Source organism: Mastigoproctus giganteus, chromosome 6 (assembly GCF_048544385.1).
Source record: "Mastigoproctus giganteus isolate SK-2022 chromosome 6, ASM4854438v1, whole genome shotgun sequence".
Taxonomy (NCBI): Eukaryota; Metazoa; Arthropoda; class Arachnida; order Uropygi; family Thelyphonidae; genus Mastigoproctus; species Mastigoproctus giganteus.
Window position 1 is genome coordinate 187,082,148 of NC_143580.1, and position 23,231 is coordinate 187,105,378.

General features: G+C 39.5%; 1 protein-coding gene across 1 annotated transcript in view; it reads left to right on the plus strand.

Moving 5' to 3' along the window:
- The first annotated feature begins 17,064 nt into the window (after window positions 1-17,064).
- Trax (Translin associated factor X) overlaps window positions 17,065-23,231 on the plus strand; it is a 48,590-nt gene continuing 42,423 nt past the window's right edge. Inside the window, exon 1 of the mRNA XM_090375562.1 lies at window positions 17,065-17,382. Within this exon, the coding sequence (XP_090231688.1) occupies window positions 17,334-17,382 (49 nt within the window). The 5' untranslated portion in view covers window positions 17,065-17,333. The remainder of the gene's footprint in view (window positions 17,383-23,231) is intronic.

A 23,231-nucleotide genomic window follows, 5' to 3' on the forward strand; every position in this document is an offset into this window, starting at 1 on the left:
CACTTTCTTCGACCAACTGGTATTTCCAGGCTAGACTCTCATGTAATATCCTGGCTACCTGGTTGTGTCTATGAGTGTACTCAGTCTTTGTGTTCACCTTGCATCCCGCAGTGATGTGGTTGGATAGTTTCTGAGGCCAGATAGCATCGTCGACATGTGTCATCGGACGCTCCGGGTTCCTTGGCGATGCATTCTCTATAGTTCCTGGTATTAATTACCTGGTCTTGGATGGCGAGCATGAATCCTTCAGTCTCGGGGAAGAGCGCCCCGCTCGAGAGCCATGCATTGGAAGTAAATTTATCTATGTGATCTTGATGGAAATCATTGTAGTGGGCGCCTCCATTTCCAGTCAGAGAAGATTTCCTTTAACAAACCAATGATGTGTCCGAGCTATAACTGAAGTCCTGTCTAGATGATCCTGTAATGCTTCTTTAACCAGTGCCCCCATTAATTTCCCTTGAACAGAAGTTAAACTAACAGGTTTGTAATTACCTATGTCTCCCTTTGATCTTCCTTTGTGGATTGGGGTTACGTTTGCACATTTCCAGTGTATGGATACCTCCCCTGAGTCCAAGGAAGCTCTCATAATTAAAGTTAAGTGCTTGCCTAGTAGCTTCCAAGATTAATTTTTTGAATGCTTCCCATTTTGAATTTCCTGTTGGTAACATCATCAGTTGGTCCCACGGTATAAAATTTAAATACTGTCTCAAACAACCGTAGTCCCCTTTACGAAAGCAAAAACCCTTCCCTTTACCCCTGATGGTAGTTACCTCTTTCAGTAAATTCCACTTCAGCACACTGTGATCACTGCCACCTTTATCTGCCGATTCTTGATGCATGAAGAATCATTACTGATAATCAGATCAAGATTATTACTCCATCTAGTTGCCTCCCGAACATGCTGCTGTAGAAAACAATCAACCAATAAATCCACAAAAGTGTGCGAGTGACCAAACCAAAAGTTCCACTTAATACCTGGAAGGTTGAAATCCCCCATTATAAGAAATTCCAATTTACTGGTCCACTCTATTTCTCTGCACAATTGCTCATTGTATTCTTCAGATTCACTTGGCCTATAACACACAGCTACCCCAATTTTTCCTTTCCCAGTTCTTAGGTCACACCAAACAGACTCAACATTGCATTGTTCACCAACATCAATTGGATGCACTTCTTTAGATTTTTTGTATTTCTTTACTAACAGCATGATCCCTCCTCCCTTTCTGTCCTGTCTATCCTTTCTGTACACATTGTTCTCCCCAAATTCTAGTTCTACACTGCTTATGTCTGTGTGACACCATGTCTCTGATGACACCATGTCACTCCTAGCATCGGTGTACATGCAAGTATACATACACCTGTTTCTACTCTTAGTTACCCTAATACAGCCCATGTATTTACTTGTTCCACTATGACTCCCAGCAGTCCTGTAAATTCCCATTGCCTTCCTTTCCAGGCTGCTGCTCAATTGCATTTTAATAGAAGTAGTACAAGAATCACTTTTAACTCTGCCAGCGGCTACTGTTAATCTATTTAGCATTAGCATTAGCATTAGTAGAGGCATATGATGCAAGAAAGCAAGCTTATTCAGCATCAGCCAAAAAAAAAAAAAAAAAACCCTCTCCCATTTCACCCCTCCGTTCGTTCGAAATACCTGTCCAGTTGAGCTTTAAATTTGTTTAGGCTATCAACTTCAACAACAAGTGATGGAAGTCGGTTCCACCAACCAACCACCCGCTGGCCAAAGGCAAATTTCCGCACATCTATCCGACATCCGTCCTTCCTCAATTTGAATTTATGCCCTCTCAGGTGATTATTCTGAGAAAGATGAAGAATCCCATTGGCATTGAGCATGCTCAAATCATTCAAAGCCTTATACACCTCTATCAGATCACCTCGCCGGTGCCTAGTCTCCAGACTCTGTAATTTGCAAAACTTAAGCCTTTCTTCGTAAGAGCAACCCTTTGTTCCATTTACTAATCTTGTTGCCCTTCTCTGTACCCGTTCCAGCAGCTCTACATCCTTCTTGAAATGAGGCCTCCAGACCTGTATACAGTACTCAAGATGTGGCCTAACCATTGCCTTATACAAGGGAATAATCACCTCCTTATCCCTGCTAGAAAAATTCCTGTATATCATTGACAAGACACCATGAGCTACTCTTGCAGCTCGTCTGCACTGCTCAGAGAACTTCATATCTGCCTGCACAATTACCCCCAGGTCCTTTTCATTCTCCACCACTGTCAGTGTAGTACCGCAGAGTTGATACATTGCTCTGGGGTTACTGTTACCCATATGTAGTACTTTACATTTGTCAATGTTAAACTTCATTTGCCACCTCTCAGCCCATCTGTTCAACCTTTCCAGATCCTGTTGCAGCAGCATAGCGTCAGTAGTGTCCTTAACGACCCTGCCAACCTTTGTATCATCTGCAAACTTAGACATTAAACTTGATATCCCATCATCAATATCATTCATAAACACCGAAAACAACAATGGACCCAGCACTGAACCTTGAGGAACTCCACTAATAACATTAGTCCACGTTGAGCAGTGTCCATTGATTACCACTCTCTGTCTTCTGCCACTCAACCATCCCCTTATCCATAGCAGCAATTTGCCTCCAATGCCACACTGCTCCAATTTGTGCAGCAGTCTTCCATGTGCAACAGTATCAAAAGCCTTTCTAAGATCCAAATATATAATATCAAAGTTATTCCCTGCATCCAGTTCTTTTGTGACTACATCATAGTATCCAATCAAATTGGTCAGGCAAGACCTGCCCTTAACAAAACCATGCTGCGTCTGAGCTATAACTGAATTCTTGTCTAGATGATCCTGCAGTGCTTCTTTAACCAGTGCCTCCATTAATTTACCTGGAACAGAAGTTAAACTAACAGGTCAATAATTACTTGTGTCAGCCTTTGATCCTCCTTTGTGAATTGGGGTTACATTTGCACATCTCCAGTCTATGGGTACCTCCCCTGAGTCCAAAGAAGCTCTCATAATTATGGCTAGGGGTTTGCATACTTCCTTTGCTGCCTCCTTTAATATAACTGGATAGATCCCATCCACCCCAGGTGCCTTTTTTATGTTTATCCTCAACAATCTCTCCTCCACTTTCCTCTCAGTTATTACAAAATCATCCAGCTCACTGCCAATGTTTACTTTACCTACATCATTCTCCTTCCTGAATAACTCCTCATGCGTGAATGTAGATGCAAAATACTCGTTTAGATTGTTAGCCACCTGAGCAGGATCCTCAACTGCTGAACCATCAATATCCAGTGGATCAATCTGATTCATCCCTTTCCTTCTCGAGTTCAAGTATGTAAAGAACTCCTTTCTGTTTTTCTTTGCATCCTTTGGCAAGGATTTTTCGTAGTCTGCCTTTGCCTGCCTAATCTCCTTTGTGACTTGGTTACAGACCAACTTATATCTATCATAGGCTTCCATGTCACCCATTAATTTGTATGTATCCCATGCATTTTTCTTCTCTGCCACATGTCTCATTAGTCCATCTGACAACCATTTAGGCCTAAACCTTGAACAATATTTCTTAGTTGGTATGTAAAGCCTGGTAGCCACCAAGATTAGTTCCTTGAATGCTTCCCATTTTGAGTTTGCTGTTGGTAACATCATCAGTTGGTCCCACTGTATAGAATTTAAATACTGTCTCAGACCATCATAGTCGCCTTTACGAAAACAAAAACCCTTCCCTTTACCTCTGATGGTAGTTACCTCCTTGAGTAAATCCCACCTCAACACACTGTGATCACTGCCACCTAGTGGTTCATTTATCTGCAGGTTCTTAATGCATGAAGAATCACTACTGATAATCAGATCAAGAGTATTGCTCCCTCTTGTTGCCTCACGAACATGCTGATGTAGAAAACAATCATCCAATAAATCCACAAAAGCCTTGCTAGTGTGCGAGTGACCAAGCCACAAATTCCAGTCAATATCAGGGAAATTAAAATCCCCCATTATAAGACTCTCTGATTTACTGGCCCACTCTATTTCCCTGTACAATATATTATTATACTCATCAGAGTCATTAGGACTATAGCACACTCCTACTCTCAATTTTGATTTCCCTATGCTTATGTCACACCAAACTGACTCGACACTGCCCTGTCCATCGATGTCAACTGGCTTCACTTCCTTTGACTTTATGTGTTTCTTAATTAATATCATAACCCCTCCTCCCCTCCTGTCCTGTCTATCCTTTCTATATACATTGTATTCCCCAAATTCCCATTCCGCATTACTTATATCTGTGTGACACCACGTCTCTGATATCCCAACAATATCTGCCTTTGATGTTTTGAGCAATACCTCAAATTCATCAAATTTATTTACCAAACTCCTAGCATTGGTGTACACGCAGGTATACATGCACCTGTTTCTATTCTTAGCTACCCTAACACAACCCATGTGTTTACTTGTAACGCAATGACTACCAGCAGTCTCTGAAATATCCTGCATCTTGTTTTTCAGACTTCTGCTCATTTGAATAGAAGCAGTGCAAGAATCACTTCCACCTCTGCCAGTGGCTACTGTTAATCTATTAGTCCTTGTATCCCCCCCCCAACTAGCAGTTTTCCGACCCACCTAACACTGCCTCGACAGCATCAGCAAAAATTCTTGCACCCTTTCTATTTAAGTGTATCCCATCCCTGTAGAAGCAATCTCTCCTATTAATAAGTACAGTCCAGGCTGAAAAAAATTCTACCCCTTGAGCCTTGCACAATCCCTCCAGGGCCGAATTGATCGACAAGGCTCTCATCATATACTCCCTCCTATCGTGTCTGGGCAGAATTGCAGACACTTTCAAGTTCAACCCTAATTCACGGCTTTTTTTCAACAGTGACCTGTACTTGCTAAGTAATTCCGCGGGTCTCCTACTCTTAATATCATTAGTGCCAACGTGTACAACTATATCACCTTTTGTGCCCTTAAAAGATGATATCCGCTCTACAACGTCATCAACCTTTGCCCCTGGCAGACATACCCTGGTCCTATTCCACCTATCCTTTTTACAAAGCATGTTCCCCGTTTCCCTGACAATAGAGTCACCAACAACTACTAGTTCCTGTGGGACCAGCGCATTCTGCCTAGGGGGCTGCCCCTGTGTTGCCTGATGACCAAGTGCAAGCTCTGGCGTTGATGTGGGCAGCTGAGAGCGTGCTGGGCCCCTCAATTTATTTCCTTCGAGGGCATCCACCCTGTCCTTCAAGGTCTCATAAAGGCCCATAACAACGCTGAGTTGTCGCCTGATTTCCTTGCACTCCTTACATCGTGCACATACAAAGACATCCCCCTTGGCAGTATCATGTCCCGTACCCGACTGCTCCGCAAACATCAAGCAAACAGTGCATTTTAATAGACTGTGATTCAGAGGGCAACTGCCCCCCTCAGTTCTCCCCTGAACCACAGCACTCCCATTAGCTTGAGCCTTTTGCTTTGCTGCTCTGGTCAGAGTCATGATTCCAATTTAATTCAATAAAATTTAAAACAAAAATTAAATCCTTAAGTTATATCCCAAAACAGTTATGTTATCTATATATATATATATATATATATATATTTTTTTTTTTTTTTTTTTTTCCGGTATCTAGTGTTCCCTTTATACAACTTCGTATCACGTGTACCACTATAGTTATGTATTAATTATTTGTTACGATTAAGTCGTTATATATATTTATAGAGTTAAAAATACAATTTAATTGACAATAAAGTTTATCAAGATTAATAGATTTACTGATTAATTGACAATATTATATTATGCAGTATACTACACTAAGCTTATGCTATCGTGTAAAAATGGCGGGAAATCACGAACGGTATTTCTACGGACTGTAAGTATTGATTAGCTTCGAAATCTCGCTAACTCAATTTAGAATAAACTAAGGATCCTGACTAGGTCTATAATCTACTTATAGAAGATAATTTGATATAACAATTGGTTAATAAATCGACTATATTTGGTTAAAAGACCTTTCGTTCAATTTGTGACACGTGGACTTGATACCGTTACCGATACTAAGTAATATCTACGAAATCTCTGTCTAAGTTAAACTTTAAACTAAGTATCGTAACTAGGAATATAAAGCTACTCTAGAAAATAAGTTAATATGACAATTTAAACTAATAAAGCAGAAAATAAATCAGGAAAAACTTCTCTGTTTGAAGAGCTTTAAGGAGCAATGTCTGCACAGGCTAACCTCGCACACATTTGTCCGTGTATCCTCCAAAGCTAGCAGTTTTCTGACCCATCTAACTCTGCCTCGATAGCATCAGCAAATATTCTTGCACCCTTTCTATTTAAGTGTATCCCATACCTGTAGCAGTCTCTCTTTTTAATAAGCACAGACGAGGCTGAGAGAAATTCTACGCCTTGAGCCTTGCATAGTCCCTCCAGGGTCGAATTGATCGACAAGGCTCTCATTGTATTCTCCCTCCTATCGTGTCTAGCCAGATTTGCGGACACTTTCAAATTCAACCCTAATTCACAGCTTTTTTTCATCTTCGACTTGTACTTTTTAAGTAATTCCATCGGTCTCCTACTCTTAATATCATTATTGCCAACGTGTACAACAATATCACCCTTTGTGCCCTTAAAAGATTATATCTGCTCTACAACGTCATCAACCTTTTGCCCCTGGCAGACATACCCTGGTCCTGTTCCATCTATCATTTTTTCACAATATGTTCTCCGTTCCTCTACAACAACTAGTTCCTTTGGGACCAGCGCAGTCTGCCTTGGGGTTTGCCGCTGTGTTGCTTGATGTTCAAGTGCAAGCTCTGGCCTTGATGTGGGCAGCTGAGAGTTGATGGGCCCCTCAATTTAAATCCTTCGAGGGCATCCACGCTGTCCTTCAAGCTCTCATATAAGCCCATAACAATGCTGAATTGGCGCCTGATTTCCTCGCACTCCTTACATCGCGCACACACAAAGACATCTCCTTGGCAATATCAAGTCCAGTTCCTGACTGTCCACAAACATCAAACAAGCAGTGCATTTGAATAGACTGATTCAGAGGACAACTGCTACCTCAGTTCTCTCCTGAGCCACAGCACTTCCATTAGTTTGAGCCTTTGGCTTTGCTGCTCTGGTCTGAGCCATGATTTATATTGAAGTTCAATAAAATTCCAATGCAATATATAACTCTAAACTTATATCCCAATGCAGTTGTAACACTATACAATTTGTATATATTGTTTTTTACATACAATTTATATATATATATTTTTTTTTTTTATATTTTTATATACAATTTGTATATATATACAGTATATATGTATTTCGGTATGGAATGTTATCCCCGGCACAGTATGTGACTTTCTTATTCCCTGTCAACTTATATGTATTAATTTATGATGTTACTATTATTATTTTATTATTATTATTATTATTACTAGCCATATAGTGCAAGGAAGCCTGAGGCTTATGCTGCACCAGCTAAAAAAAAAATTCCCAAGTTACCCGGAGTGAGAGAGAGAGAGAGAGAGAGAGAGAGAGAGAGAGAGAGAAGCAGAAGGGAATCACCAAGAAGAGAAGAATGATGATATCCAGCTCAGGACCCTGGGTATGCCAAGCCCATACTCACCAGATGTGAGCCCCTGGGGTTACATTTGTAAAAACTAGGTTGCTATATTTATTTAGTTAAAGTACAATTCAATTGACAATGAAATTTAATAAGATTAATAAATTTTACTGATTAATTGATACTACTATACTCGCTATCCAGTTTTCAGTTAAACCTTACGGTGTATCGTATTACAATGGTGTGAAGTTACGAACGGTTAATCGAAGAACACGAGGTATTATTTACTTTCCAAATCGCGCTATCTAAATTTAAAATAAACCACGAAGCTTGACTAGGTCTATAAGCTACTTATAAGAAAGAATTTAATCTAACAATTAAGTCAAAAAAGTGGCTAAGTATAATTAAAAACTTTTCGTTCGCGGGAACTGCAAAACCTGTTCAACACTGAATTTGATACCCAACCTACAAAATCTCTATCTAAATTCAAATTAAACTAAGATATCGTTACTAAGAATATAAAGTAACTCTAAAAAATAAATTCATATGCCAATTTAAATCAATAATAAAGCAAAACGTCTCTATTTGCTGGAGCCCGTAAAAACTTCGCCTGTTCACGTGTACTCTCGCACCCACTCTGGCTTGCTCCATAACCGCAGCATCTATTGTTAATTGCTTCTTGCAACCTTTGCTCAAACAGCTTGCATCTTTTCTGCTGTTCGGCCATTAGGTTCTGGCTGTCCAAGTGGTCTGATATCTTCCTGGTTATGCAGCTGGTCAGGACCTTGTACATTTTTGCGAGGCAGGTGATTGGCCTATATTACGCCGGGTGTCTTGTATCTTCGTCTTTAGGCTTCAGATATGTGATTCCTTAAGTGAGAAACTTCGGGACTGTCTCTTGGTGCCTTATCATTCGGTTGAACTACTCTGCCAGGTGCTTTTGTGTGCAGGTGAGCTTCTTGTACCAGTAGTTGTGGACGTTATCTATTCCTGGAGTTCGCCAGTTGTGAGAGTTCTTGATCGTCTGTTTTACTTCTACTTCCCGAATCTCCCACCCTGTCATTTCTTGAACGTCCTTGATTTTATTGCGTTCTAGTTCTATTGAGCAAGGCTCGGCTCTTATGAATTACCTCCCTGCCCCAAATATTTCCCCAGAACTCCTCAATTGCCTTCTTCTCGGGTGTTCCGTTCCCTTCTTTCCCGTTTTCTCTGAGATTCTTGTAGAAGCCTCTTTGGTCCTCATCGAAGATTCGGTTGTTTATTTTCCTCTGGGAGCTCTCTTTGTATTGGCATAGTCTCTTGCTAAGTGCAAGGAAGTTCTGCTTCAATGTGTCTACCTACTCTCCTATTCTCTGATTTTTTGTCTCATATTTGTTGGGGACGCTGTCTCTCTTGAGGATGCTCTTCACTTTTCCAATTAATTTCTTAGTCCTATTGCCCCGTTGATAGGTCAAATGACCTATCATGACTGTTAATTCTTCTATCTTCTGCTAAAGTCTTCTTTCCCAAGCTTATGGTTCTTTCTGTTTTCGGTTCTTCTGCTGCTGGTCTCTCGCTTCTCTTCCGTTAATCCTCATGGCTGCTACCGCAGCACAATACATGGCTGTGTGGATAGCCTCCACTGTTGCATCATTGCTGTCTTGGTACTGCGGTATTATGTGCCGATTGAGGTGGTCTGTGACTCTCCTTAAGGTTCTAATCGGCCTCTGCTTCGGTATCACGTGAGTCTTTGTGGGGTCCATTCCTTCGCATTCAATTAGGGCCTTCTTTCATTCGTCCTCTATTCTGGATATCATGACCACGTCTGTTTCCAATTCAGCTGCTGTGGGTTATATTTCTTCTTGCTCTTCCTCCTCTGGTTCCGTATTCCTTATCCTTTGTAGTTGATCGCTCACGGCCTTCTTGATTTTTTCCAAGATTACAGGAGCTACAAGTTCTTCGTGACGATGGTCCATCTCTGGTCCGCTATTCGCTGTCCGGTGAACTGAATATCCAGGAATCGTTCCAGCCACTTAGTATTTAGTCTTGCCCTGTAAGTTGTCATATCGGTCTCCAGCTTCGTTATTTCGTAGTATGCTTGCATAATATACGTATTCATTTTGATGCCCCTCTTCATATGATGGTGTTTTCTCCCTTCGTGGGTGGTCACTAGCGCAGTTGCGGAGGAAGCACTTCCAGCTGGTGGGGCTGGATGGTCTTGCCCTTCTCTTGTGGTAGCAATACGAGGGACAGCGCCACTCGTTCCACTGTCCTCCTCGGGAGAACGTGTCTGATTTTGCGAACCTACCCTTCTGTCTAAGGCTTCAACGCAAGTGACTTTATTCTGCGCCACACTCGGTGCAGTATGATTAATATTTTTCTATAGAGAAATTAATATGTTTAATATTTTTCTATGTCCATCTATGGAGGTGGACACAAACTCCCTCAGCCGATCTTGGGGTAGGTAGGTCCCTTGCAGCAACTTTCACGATGGTTATTTATTTTATTAATTTTTTATTAATATCAATCCATTTTTTTATTATTCTATAATTATTACTATTAATTATACCGGTCTCTCAGCGTGTTGGAGCCGCGTTCGCTTCCGCCAGGGCGGTACTCGAACCCGGTTCCATCAGGCTGGTAGTCCAGTGTCGTAATCATTGGGCCATCGCACACCTTATTATTATTATTAGCTATATGATGCAAGGAAACCTGAGGCTTATGCTGCACCAGCCAAAAAAAAATTCTGAATTACTCTGAGAGAGAGAGAGAGAGAGAGAGAGAGAAAAAAAACAAGAGTCAGAAGTAGAAGGGAATCATCAAGAAAGACAAGAATGGTGGTATCCAACTTGGATACCACCATTCTTGTCTTTAGAAGGATTGAAGTTGTCTTTCCCCCACTGTAGAATTACCTGGATATCGGCATATAAGGAATTGGTAGCGGATATTTGAGAAGTTGAAGCTCATTGATCAGAGCAAGTTTTCTCAAAACTGAAAGTGGAAAGCAATGCGCTATCATTGGTAAAACCATGGATAGGATATCCAGTCAATCGAAGAAGGTCATTAATGTACAAGAGGAAAAGAGTGAGGGAAAGAACTGATCTTGGGGGACACCAGCATTAGTGGAGAAGTTAGAAAGCAGAAAGCCACCTACCATAACCAGTGAGTGATCACAGAGAAAACTGAATAACCAATTACAAAAAACAGTTGGCAAACAATAAGATGGAAGCTTGTTTAGAAGAGCTTTATGCCAAACACGATCGAAAGCCTTTGAGTTGTCAAGAGCAACTGCTTGTGTTTCACCAAACTTTTCCATTGAATTATTCCATAAATGGATAATATAAGCCAGAATATCACTAGTGGATCGACACTGACGAATCTATACTGGAAATCGTTGATCAGGCGGAAGGTTTCTAGGTAGTTTATGAGTTGGCGGTTAATTGATGTCTCCATTACTTTAGAAAGAGTAGATGTAATTTGAACAAAAGTTGTCACACTTTTTAGTAATCTGGCTGGATATGAGTAAATTTCCAAGCAGAAGGAAAAACACCTTTGGAATAAGAAAGTGAAAAAAGGCGACAAAGAACAGGAGTCAGTTCAGGAGTACAGCTTTTCAGAACACGTGGAGAAATACCATCAGGACCTGGAGCAATCTGAGCATCAAGATTCTTCAAAATTCTTCTGACATCCTTTTGACGGAAGACCACAGGAGGCACTGAATGAGGCGTGTTGGGAATGGTGGTAGGTGTTTTATCAAGATCATTAGTACATGAATTGGAATAAAAATGGGATGCTAGCGGGTCAGCTTTATCCTTGGCCAAAGTGACAACAGAACCAACTGGTTTTGACAGAGGTGGGAGTAGAGAAGGGCAAAAGTTGCAGCCAATTTTGGCAATAGCTTTGGCAAGAGACCAGAACGCTCGGCTACCATTAGGGCTAGAAGCAAGTTTTCTCCTCTTATCCTGTTCAAAATCTAGTTTGGACTGATTAATAATTGCTTTACAATTCTTGCGAGCTTTTGTCTACGCAGCAAAAAAAGGAAATTGAAGAATTGGAAACAAGCCACTTACGATACGCAACGTTCTTTTCCTGAACGACCTTAGCACATTTATTGGAAAACCAAGGTGTAGATAAAGGACGAGAATTTATGTAGAGTGTGGGATAAAGGATTTCATTCCTACAAGAATAATGTCACTGACACGATCTGAGCAAACGTTGAAATCAGAAGTTTTGAAAGAGTAGTCCGACCAAGGAAAAGTAGAAAAGAAATCTCGGAGATCATCCCATTTTGCATTCTTGTAATGCCAAACAACACGAAGTTGGGAAAGCCATGAGATAAAGGAACAACCATTGGAGAAGAGACAATCACCAAGTTGTGATCTGAGGGGCCTGAAAGATCACTCACCTCGACTGTGTACTTAGAAGGGTTGTTTGCGAGAAAAATATGAAGCGTGTTGTCTCTATGGTTAGGATTGTCTAGTATTCTTGTAGGTAAATGAACAATCTGTGCAAGATCATTAGTAATTGCAAAAGCCTCAGTATCTCGACCAGCTGGGTCGGTGTGACTAGAAAACGGAAGCCAGTTTGTGTGGTGAACATTAAAATCACCAAGGAAAATTACCTCTCTCTTAGGAAAGTTGGACTGGAGAAAGTCAAGTTTCAAAGAGAGCAAGTTGAAGAGCTCCAAGTGATTAGTGGATTTGGGAGAACGGTAGAGACAACAGATGAATTTGACACAATGTGGTATAGAGCTTTTAAGCCAGAGAAGATCGAAAAGAGGAGATTCCAAATTACCAAGCCTCTTACAGAGAATATCGAAACGGACATATGCACAAGTACCACCTTTGAGGCGAAAGGAGTCATACAGCGAATAATTTGGGCAAATGAGATGAGCAGTAGTTGAATCAACCGATAACTGAGATTCTGTCAGAAAACGTACATGGGGTTTGGCAGACTGCAAGTGGAAATGGACATCGTTGAGGTTAGAATTGAAACCACGTATATTTGTGAAATGAAGTAAGAAATGTTCATTTAAACCTGATATACCTTAAACCTTAAACATTAAACATTAAACCTGATATACCTTATTAAATAATATTGATGAAGGAATATCAGGTTTAATGTCTAAGTTTGCAGATGATACGAAGGTCGACAATGAGAGTAATGACAGTACTCCACTGCAACAAGTTCTAGAAAAACTGGGAAGATTGGCTGAGAGGTGGCAAGTGAAGATTAACATTGACTAATGCAAAATACTGCATATGAGTATCAATAACCCCCATAGTAATGTACCAACTATGCTCTAATACAGTCAGGGTACTGGAGAATGAAAAAGAGCTGCAGGTATTTGTGAAGTCAGATATGGAGTTTTCAGACAGTGCAGACATACTGTCAGAGCAGTTCACAGGGTCCTGTCAGTAACACAAAGGATCTGAGCTTCTAAGGATAATGAAGTCGTTATCCCATTGCATAATGCAATGGTAATGCCACATCTTGTTGGTGCATACAGCTCTGTAGGCCTCATTTTAGGAAGGATGTAGAGCTGCTGGAACAAGCAGCTCTACATCCTCACCAATCTCGTTGCCCTTCTACAGAGAAGGGCAACGAGGTTGTTGAGGGACTCAGAGGGGTGCTCTTGCCAAGAAATCATTCCCTTAGCATTAGTAGAGGCTTATGATGCAAGAATGGAAGCTTATACAGGATCTACCAAAAATAAAAATAAAACGTGTTCAATCTATCCATTTGCTTCAAAGGTTTGTTGAGTTCTTCCTTTAATTTATTTTAGTTATCAACTTCCACTATCTACAGATGGAATTTTGTTCCTTCAGTTAGTCACCACCTGGTTAAAGGCAAAGTTTTGCACATCTATTCTGCAAGTCTCTTTTCTCAATTTGAATTTATCTCCCTCAATTTGTGTAAGAAGAAAAATTCCATCAGCATTGAGCTTGCTAAAATCATTCAAGGCCTTATACATCTAAATGAGGTCACCTCTTAGTTGCCTGCCCTCCAGGTGCTGCAGTTTGCAGAACTTAAGTCTTTTTTGGTAAGAGCAACCCTTTGTTCCCCTCACCAATCTCATTGCCCATCTCTGTATACTCCTTCCAGTAACTCTATATCCTTCCTAAAATGAGGCGTCCAAAACTATATGCAATACTCATGGTGCAGGCCTGACCATTGCGTTATTCAAATGAATAATCGGCTCCTTTATATATCATTGACTAGAGCCCATGAGCTGCTCTTGTGCCTGGCTGCACACCTGAGAAAACTTCATATCTAACTGCACAGTTATTCCAAGGTCTTTTTCGTTCTCCAGTACCCTGAGTGTAGTATCACACAATTGGTACGTAATTGTGGGGGTTACTGCTATTCATATGCAATACTTTTCATTTGGCAATGTCATACTTAAATTGACTTTTCTCAGCCTATCTGCCTAAATTTTCTAGATCCTATTGCAGTAGATTGTTGTCATTGCTGTCATTAACCACCCTGTCAACCTTTGTATCAACTGCAAACTTGAACATTAACCTGATATGCCTTCATCAATATCATTCATACATATAGAAAATAACAATGAACGCAACACTGAGCCAAAGGAAACCCACTAATAACATTAGTCCACGAAGAGCAGTGTCCATTGATTACGACTCAGTCTTCTCCTACTCAACCCTACCTTTATCTATAGCAGCACTGGCCCTTGAAGCCCCCTGCTCCAATTTTTAAAACAGCCTCTTACGTGCAACAGTGTCAAAAGGTTTCCTGAAATCCAAGTATGTATCAAAATTAATTTTTGCATCCAGTTCAGCTCACACCAGAAACGTTGGGGAAGCGTTGCCTATTCGAGAAATTTATGTTTTTGAGTGGTGTGAGTTGAAGGAGTTACTGTCCCTTTCATTCTACTTCACCGTTTCTTTTCTTCTTTCACTCCTACTATAACTTTCTCTTTACTTTTTGCTTTTCTAAGTCTAATAGGGACAAGTGGACAGTCTAGTTATTATCCCACACATATACAAATAGCTTTGAAAAGGTGCCGTCTGGGTGGTGGTACTCACTGAGAATAAGTAGCAATCTAGTCTTCTCTATTAGTGAAGCGTTATTTATTCGAGGTAGTGCAATACCATGGCAACTTGTTGGGAAGGAAGAGCACAAAATGAGAAACAGAGCAAATGATGCCTCCCCCATTACCATCGTATTTTCTTAAGAGTTATCTATAGTGCATTTACACCGATATTATATAGATATTACATACTTGATTATTAAAAATAAGATGTTCAAGCGTTCCACTTCGCAAAAATTTCTATTTCGGGCTCTGTATCAACCCTCCTGTAGGGAACACTGGAAAGTGCCTCAGACACTGAATGACTTCCTTTCGTTTCTGATACCAAGATCTAGATACAATTTACAACGCCTGTCTTTCATTCGCTAATTTTTGATGAAAGTTGTTTTGAGAATATTTATTTCGTCGGATTTATCCTGTATTGTCCCAAGGCTGATCAGCCTGCGGGTAATTGTATAGTATAATTTACCATAAATAAACATAAACTGAAATATAAGAATTACATTATATAGGCTGTATCATAACATCTGGGACCCACTTCTTGGACGGATGTAGGACATAAAAACAATTTTTAAAAGTTCATGTAAATTTAGTTCTGCTTTCGCCTTGTTTCTGAGTTACAGTCATTTCTGTGTTGTAGCAATGGTTTCCACAAACTGGGTTAGCATGGCTGGCTCCATTCTACTGTTTACAAACAATGCTGATATCTCACAGGGGGCCTTGCTGTAGTTAAGGAAACAAGATCCCGCAGTGATTTCGGTTAGTTCTCCTGACAAGGGTACTACATTTGGAGCTTGTGATGAACATTTTGATAGTGTGTATTTGCTGTGATAATGGAGGCTTATTCAAATCGAGTGATGGCTGACATGCATCTCATGTATGGACCTGCTAGATGCAATGCAGACGAGATGAGACATCTGTATGCAGAAAACTTCCCTAATCGACCTGTGCTAAATAAGATCTTTCAGAGGATACATAAACACCTTGCGAGAACTAGTTCATTTAGAAAACGAGTTTGAGGTTGTTTGTTTACTGATGAAGCTGGATTTTCTAGGGGTGGTGTGGTCAATTTTCACGACGTTCATTGATGGGCTGAAGAAAGTCTCCATGGCATTGTTCAATTAAGACATCAGCAACAATTAGAATAATTGGCGACAATTTAATCTGGCTTATTGTTCTGCCTGAGAGATTAACAGGGAATCCTTCTGCAACTTTTTAAGAGAACAGGGGCTCACATCTGGTGAGTATGGGCTTGGCACACCCAGGGTCCTGAGCTGGATATCATCATTCTTCTCTTTCTTGGTGATTCCTTTCTACATTCTCTCTCTCTCTCTCTCTCTCTCTCTCTCTCTCTCTCTCTCTCTCTCTCTCTCTCTCTCTCTCTCTCTCTCTCTCTCTCAGGGTAATAGGGAAATTTTTTTTTTCTTGCCTGGTGCAGCATAAGCCTCAGGCTTCCTTGCACCATATGGCTAATAATAATAATAATAATAATAATAATAATAACATTTATGTGAGTTGTTGGAAACGAGATTTTTTTTCCTTCTTTTCTGGAGTGGGCCCCTAAAGGAATCTGGCCTACCTATTGACATGTTCAGGTGGATCAGAGTCTCGAATTGAGGCAGTACGAGCTCTATGGGACTGGCCTACCTTCCCGTGGCGTGGACGAGTACCCAGAATCATCTGTCCAGGTGATTGATGCTTCTGGGTAAGCAAGCGGCTAGAACATAACAACAGAACACAGACATAATACAACCAAACCTACTCCACCACATTTCTGGCCATTTTATAATGGTACTGTGCTTCACAGAGATACGAGGGGAGTTGAATTGACGTTCTAGGAACCGCCCCTTACAAAAACACATGTCCATACGTTGGAAGAAGCTACACTTGATGTCAATCGTCGCATGTAGTTTATGCACGAAGGTGCTCCGCCTTATTTTAGCCGTGTTGTTAGAAACGTTTTGGAGAATCGATTCCCTAATAACTTGAGAGGTAGTGTAGGATCCATTTCCTGCCCTGCACTCTTCTGGCACCTGAATCTACTCGAATTTTACTTGTAGGGCCATCTGAAAACCATTGTTAATAGCTTTCAGACCTCCACACCAATTAATAACATTGAAATGCTCCACCAAGCTGTAAAGCAAGGCTGTCAGCAAATCTGACAGACCTCTAGAACTATTGAGCACGTGAGGAGGGCTACGATGTATTTGCGGGCGTACGGTGTTTATTTTGAGCATTTCCTGTAAACATAAGCAGTTACATGCAGAACACAAACATGGTTGTAACTCGGAAACAAGGCGAAATCGGACTTTAGGTCCTAAGTCCATCCCTGAATTGAGTTCCCCATGTTGTGGTACACGTCGTATACTTTTACATTTCGGTATCAATTTTGAATTTTTTTTTTCATTGGTTCTCTTTCTACTCCCTAGGTGGGTATTTACGGAGATAGTAAATTTATAATTTGCCTGAGCGTCACAGAGTAATATTCTGTGGTGAGCGTCGCGGCGTCTAATATTTGCTGCAATTAGGATTAAATCCTGGAGTTTTAATTGACGAGGAGCTTTCTTGTGCTGTGTACGCAAAAAACTCAGAAGTGGTACGCTGATTATGTTTGTCAGCAAATATCATTTGTAAGCACATTGATGCAGTTTTATACATCATTCCAGTTTTGTTTTTATTTGCCATTTTAAATAGTTTTTATTTGTGTTCGCTTCATTTACTGTATTGTCGTCGTGGGGAAGTAATAAATAATGTCAAATTTTAGAGGTCGAGAATCCGGTAGAAGAGGTCGAGGACGAGGTAAATGCCATGTTCTCTTTACATATAAAGGATATGCTTTTTTATTTTTTTTATTTTTTATTTTTTTTTTGGGAGTTTTGCCCAAATTCAAAAACTGCATAATACGTTGCCTTTCGAAAGCGAAATCAGTGTGAACGAAATGTATCTGGTGTTTATGTATTTAACTAAATTACAGTACAATGCGTTGTTATGAGCCATTATGAGAGTTTGAAGAACAGGGTGGATGCCCTCGAAAGATTAAAATTGGAGAACCCATCAAGCTTTCACTGCCCACATCAACGCCAGATCAGGCAACACAGCGTCAGCAGCCATTGTGCTGGTTCCACAGGAGGTTGTTGTTGCGCCAGTAAAAACCAATGTTGACAAGGAAACAAGAAATATATTGTGCAAAAAAGGATAAAGGGGAATAGGACCGTGGTATGTCTGACAGGGACAAAAGTTGATGACGTTGTAGAGCAGATATCTTTTAAGGGCACAAAAGGTGATATTGTTGTACATGTTGCCGCTAATTACACAGTAAGAGGTCTGCATGCATACTTAACAAGTACAGGGCAATATCGAGAAAAAGTCACGAGTTAGGATTAATTTGGGCCTGGAGAGATTGTGCAAGGCTTGTGGGTTAGAATATTCCTCAATGTGGTCTCTGCTTGTTAACAATTAAGACTGTCTTTACAGGGATGGTATACATTTAAATATAAAGGGTGCAAGAATATTTGCTGATGCTATTGAGGCAGTGTTAGGTGGGTTGGAAAACTGCTAGCTTGTGGGAGGATACATGGGCTAATAGATTACCAATAGCCACAGGCAGAAGTGAAAGTGATTTCTGCACTGCTTCTATTGGAACATGCAGAAAGCAAGGTACTGGGGATTTCAACACCTGCTGTGCGTTATTATATTATAAGGAAATACATTGACTGTGTTTGAGTAACTAAGAGCCAGAACATCTGTATTATATTCTTGCATGTACACGAATATTAGGAGCATAGTAAACGAGGCAGAAAGTTGAGGTGGGAGAAGGGGGAGATGGAAGTCATAGGTCAGAGTGTTTATGTGGTGGGGGGAGTCTGCTCTGTGGATACACAGTGCAACTGCATAAAATCCCACAAAGGCCATTGTCAGCAGTTCCCACACCATGCCTTAAGAGGATGTATGGAATCAGCAAGGCAAGGGTAGTTCCCTGTGGATTACCCCACTGCAGCCCAAGTAGGAGGCCCACCTTCTGGAACACTACACACACTCTTCATACGTTCAAACCTTATGGATACACAAGTGTACACACTTTTTATTATTATTACTCATTTAAGTGCAGACTGGTAGTAGGTAACAGTGCACAACAATGACTCACTCGTACTTTTCATACATAATTATACAATCAGATACAGATACTGCTTAAATAAAAAAAACTATCAAGACATCCATACTTTTTTTTTTTTTTGACTTGTCACAACTACATCACTCAGCCACTGCACAGTTTTTTTTTTACACACACGCACATTCAGGGTATGACAGTTAACATCTATTGAACATTCTTATTCACTCATCATTTACACACAACACACCGATTCTTGATTAGACTGGGGTTCGAGCCCGTCACCACCAAATACGGAGGATGCGGAAAGGTCAGGGAATGACCACCGCATATTCCTGGAGCAATATGGCCTTAGTTGCTAATGCTCCTAAAAACCAAACAACAAACAACGACACACCAATCCCTTTTATAACAGTACCCTGAATAGATGTAGCACACACACATTTTATAGATTTATTTTTTCTCTCCCTAGGTTAAGTAGACTCATTTCTCCACCCAGCAAGTTACATATATCAACACTTAACATACATTCCATCAAAAACATTTAATTTCATACTTGCACTGGGTAGGAATAATATTCTAGTAGGCCAGTTATCATCATAAACATAACTAAAAATCTTAGTTATGAAAAAATCGTTTTTACTCAATTAAATTTTTTTTCTGTTTCGGGCAGGAGGCCAGTGGGCCCCCTTTTGGCTGTGGGCCACAATGCACTGCATTGGCATAGTTACACCACTGATATCAGGCTTAATGTCCAAGTTTGCAGATGATACAAAGGTTGACATGGTAATTAATGACAGTACTCTGCTGCAACAGGACCTAGAAAAGTTAGGCAGATGGGCTGAAAAATGGCAATTTAAGTTTATTGCCAAATGCCACATTGCCAAATGCAAAGTATTGCATATGAGTAGCAGTAACCCTACAGTAACGTACCAAATGTGAGATACTACACTCAGGGTATTGGCAAATGATAAAGATTTGGAGTAATTATGTGTAGTCAGATATGAAGTTCTGAATAGTGTAGGCAGGCTGCCAGGACAGCTCACAGGGGTTTATGAATTATATATATACAGGGAAAATGAGGTGATTATCCCATTGTATAAGGCAGGGGTGGCCAACAAGTCGATCGTGGCTTTAATTTCGGTTGATCACAATGAATTTTAAATGTACAGTGATCTCTCGATTTGTGCGGTCAGGTATACTACCAAAATTTTATATTGTGCAGTGGGTTTCGCTACCTGTGCATTATTTTTTATATTTTTTTTTTTTTTTTACGAAGCTTCAAAAATAGGAATGAAGAGCAGATTTTGAAAATTTATTTTTGTTTTTTTTGCATGATTGAAGATTTCATCGAAGGAGAAACACATTTCACCATAATAACGTAAAATACCACAGAATTCCAGCTGTCGGTATCATTGCAAATGCAATACGATTGAGTTTACTACCTGTTTATAATTAGATTGTGCTAACAGAAAAACCAACCGGAAAGTGCATATTGTTTTATGGTCGGGACCTCCAGAAATAGCTTTAGAGAAATATCACAAAGGCATTCAAAACTGATTCTTATAAGGATATAACTAAACAGAGCAATAAACGGTGGTGTTTGTCCTATTATTTTGGGAAAAACTTCCAAATTCCAACTTCCTCATTCGGGAATCCTCTTCATCAATTATCCTACGTTAGCTGTTCAGACAGAATATTTTTCTGGTTCGCGAAACTTAATGTTTTAATTGGTGAGCATTGCTTTTGCTGATTTAATAACTGGACAGTACTTATATGTTGTTAATTTAATACCTTTTCATTTAAAATGAATACTACGAAAAAGAGTAAAACTTGTAATTTTCATCAAGAGTGGGAACTAGAATACTTTTTTGTAATGGTGAAAGAAAAATGTTGCTGTTTGATTTGCAATGTTTCTGTGGTTGAAGTGCCTTTCTAAATTTCCTTTTTGGAAATTTAGAAAGGCACTCCATGGTAAATATCAATCGGATTTTCTGCAGAATAGTGACCTTAGAAAAAAATAAATTGGAACTTAAATCCAGATTATTTGCGCAACAAAATTTCTTCATGACACCTAATTTACAATTTAAAGCAGTAACTGTAGCACATTTAAAGTGAGTCATCTACTTGCAGAAAAATGCAAATCATTTTCTGATGGTCGATTCATCAAAGGCACATTTTTAGAAATAACAATTCTCATTTTGAAAATTTTAAGAACAAAAATGAAATTAAAAGTGCTCTTCAAGATCTGCAATTATTTCAAAATACTGTGATGCTATGCATCAAAAAAACGAGTAAAAATGTGAGCAAACAATTGCGTGCTGATATTGCTAATTGTGTGTCCTTTTCTTTACAACTGGATGAATCTACAGTGTCAATGAAACGAGCAACTGAGCAACAGCTCAGTTGCTCCTTTTTATTCATATGGTTTTCGATGATTTTGCCACTAGAGAAGAACTGGTGAGTATGGTTTCGTTAAAAGAAAGAACTTGATATATTTAACTCATTCAAACATTTTATTGAAAAAATTAAATTACCACTATTTAAGCTTGTATTAGTAACAACAGATGGAGCTAAAGCAATGTGGCATCTTAACGGATTCATCACATTGTGCCAAAAGGATGATGAATTCCCAGATTTTTTGAGTTACCACTGTATCATCCACCAACAAGTGTTAGCTAGCAAAAGATTAAATACTAAAAGTGTTATGGGCATCGATTTCAAAATCATGAATTCCATCACAGTACAATCTCTTCAAAGGAGAATTTTCAAAATGCAACTCGATGAAAAAGAACCAGATCTGATATTACACACAGATGTGAGGTGGCTGAATCGGAGTAAGTTTCTACATAGATTTCGAAATTTGCTGAATGAAATTAAAAAATTTGTTGATCACAGGAGAGATGATTATCAGCAGCTACAAGATATGGAGTGGTTGTGTGATCTGGCAGATTTTACCAGTAAATTAAGTGATCTGAATTTGGAATTACAAGGAAAAAATAAAAATCTTGTGACATGATTAGTAGTATTTCTGCATATAAATATTAATTTTTGGCAATGGCTAAGGATCTCAAAGAAAAAAAAATTCGATCATTTTGCAAATATGCAAGATCATTTGCAAAAATATTCTGTTTTTGAATTTAATAGTGAGAAAATATGTTTCTGAAATTGAGAATGTTGTGGACAATTTTTAAACCAGATTCAGTGATTTTAAAACAATTGAAGACATTGTTCAATATAAGTCTTATCCATTTAATTTCGACTTAGATACGAAATAAATTGCAGAAAAAATTGCTGCAATTTTTAACATTTTTCACAAATATTACTTGAAAATGAAATTATTATATTGCAAAACAATATCTTCCTAAAAGCCAGATCATCAGAAAAAGTTTTGGAAATATGTTTGCTGAGAAAAGTACTCAAATGTAGAAAAATGCAGTGAACTTTTAAATTCCTGTTTTATTCCACATATCTATGTGAATTGGCCTTTTCGTATTTGAAACAAACAAAGATGAAGAATCACTGTGCTCTTATGGACTTGCATACAGCAGATTCTTTACGATTGGCCTTATCACAGTATATCCCTAATTTTGAAAGCTTGGCAGATGACATGAAGACACAAACTTCGCATAAATTAAAATTTTAAATATGTATGAATTTAAAATAAGAATTCTGAATTGTATTGAATTTTAAAATTTATAAACAACATTTTTCAATGTGTTGATTAACTTTTTTAACCTTGTGCAATAAAATTTTTGAGATGGTAGATCGCGGCACATTTTGAAGGAAAAAAGTAGATCGCATCAGAAATTAAGTTGGCCACCCTTGGTATAAGGCAATGGTCAGGCCAGAGTACTGCGTACAGGTCTGGAGATCTCATTTTAGGAAGGATGTATGTAGAGCTGCTGGAACAAGTACAGAAAAGGGCAACTAGATTTGTTCCTAAAATATTGCATATCAACACTGATTGTTATCCTTGCTAATAATAACAAATGGAATATTAGTGAGAGAGGAGCTAATAGCTTCTCTTAATTGACAGATTATATTATTCAGGAAGTGACCACATTGATTTAACTCATTGTGCCACGTACATTATACTTCTTTAGTCTTTAGCTGGTGGTTGGCCACGCAACCAGTACGTTGCTGTAGGTGCCGCAGGTTTTCGGACTTGCTCTGTGATGTTCTTCCATGCTTTATGAGTAGAGCTTGTTCAGAATTTCATGTGGTTTCTTGCCTAGTTTTCCCGGTTCTGGTCATTTCGGCAGGATGACCACCCTTCTCCTTTCGCAGCCGGGCTTGGGACCGTCCATGGCGGAGTTGTACATTATACTAATAGCTAAAAGGGCCCCCCTAAGAATGCCATCCCTGAGCCCCAAGAACCTAGATCTGCCCCTGAATACAACAGTACTGGTAACTTATATTTAGTATTGTTAACAATGGACATAATCATTTGAGCAAGGGCTCTGTTTGTTTTGTAGTAGTGCCAGCTCTGCCCAGCATGGAAAATGTTCTTCCTGATATTATACATTATCTAGCAGTG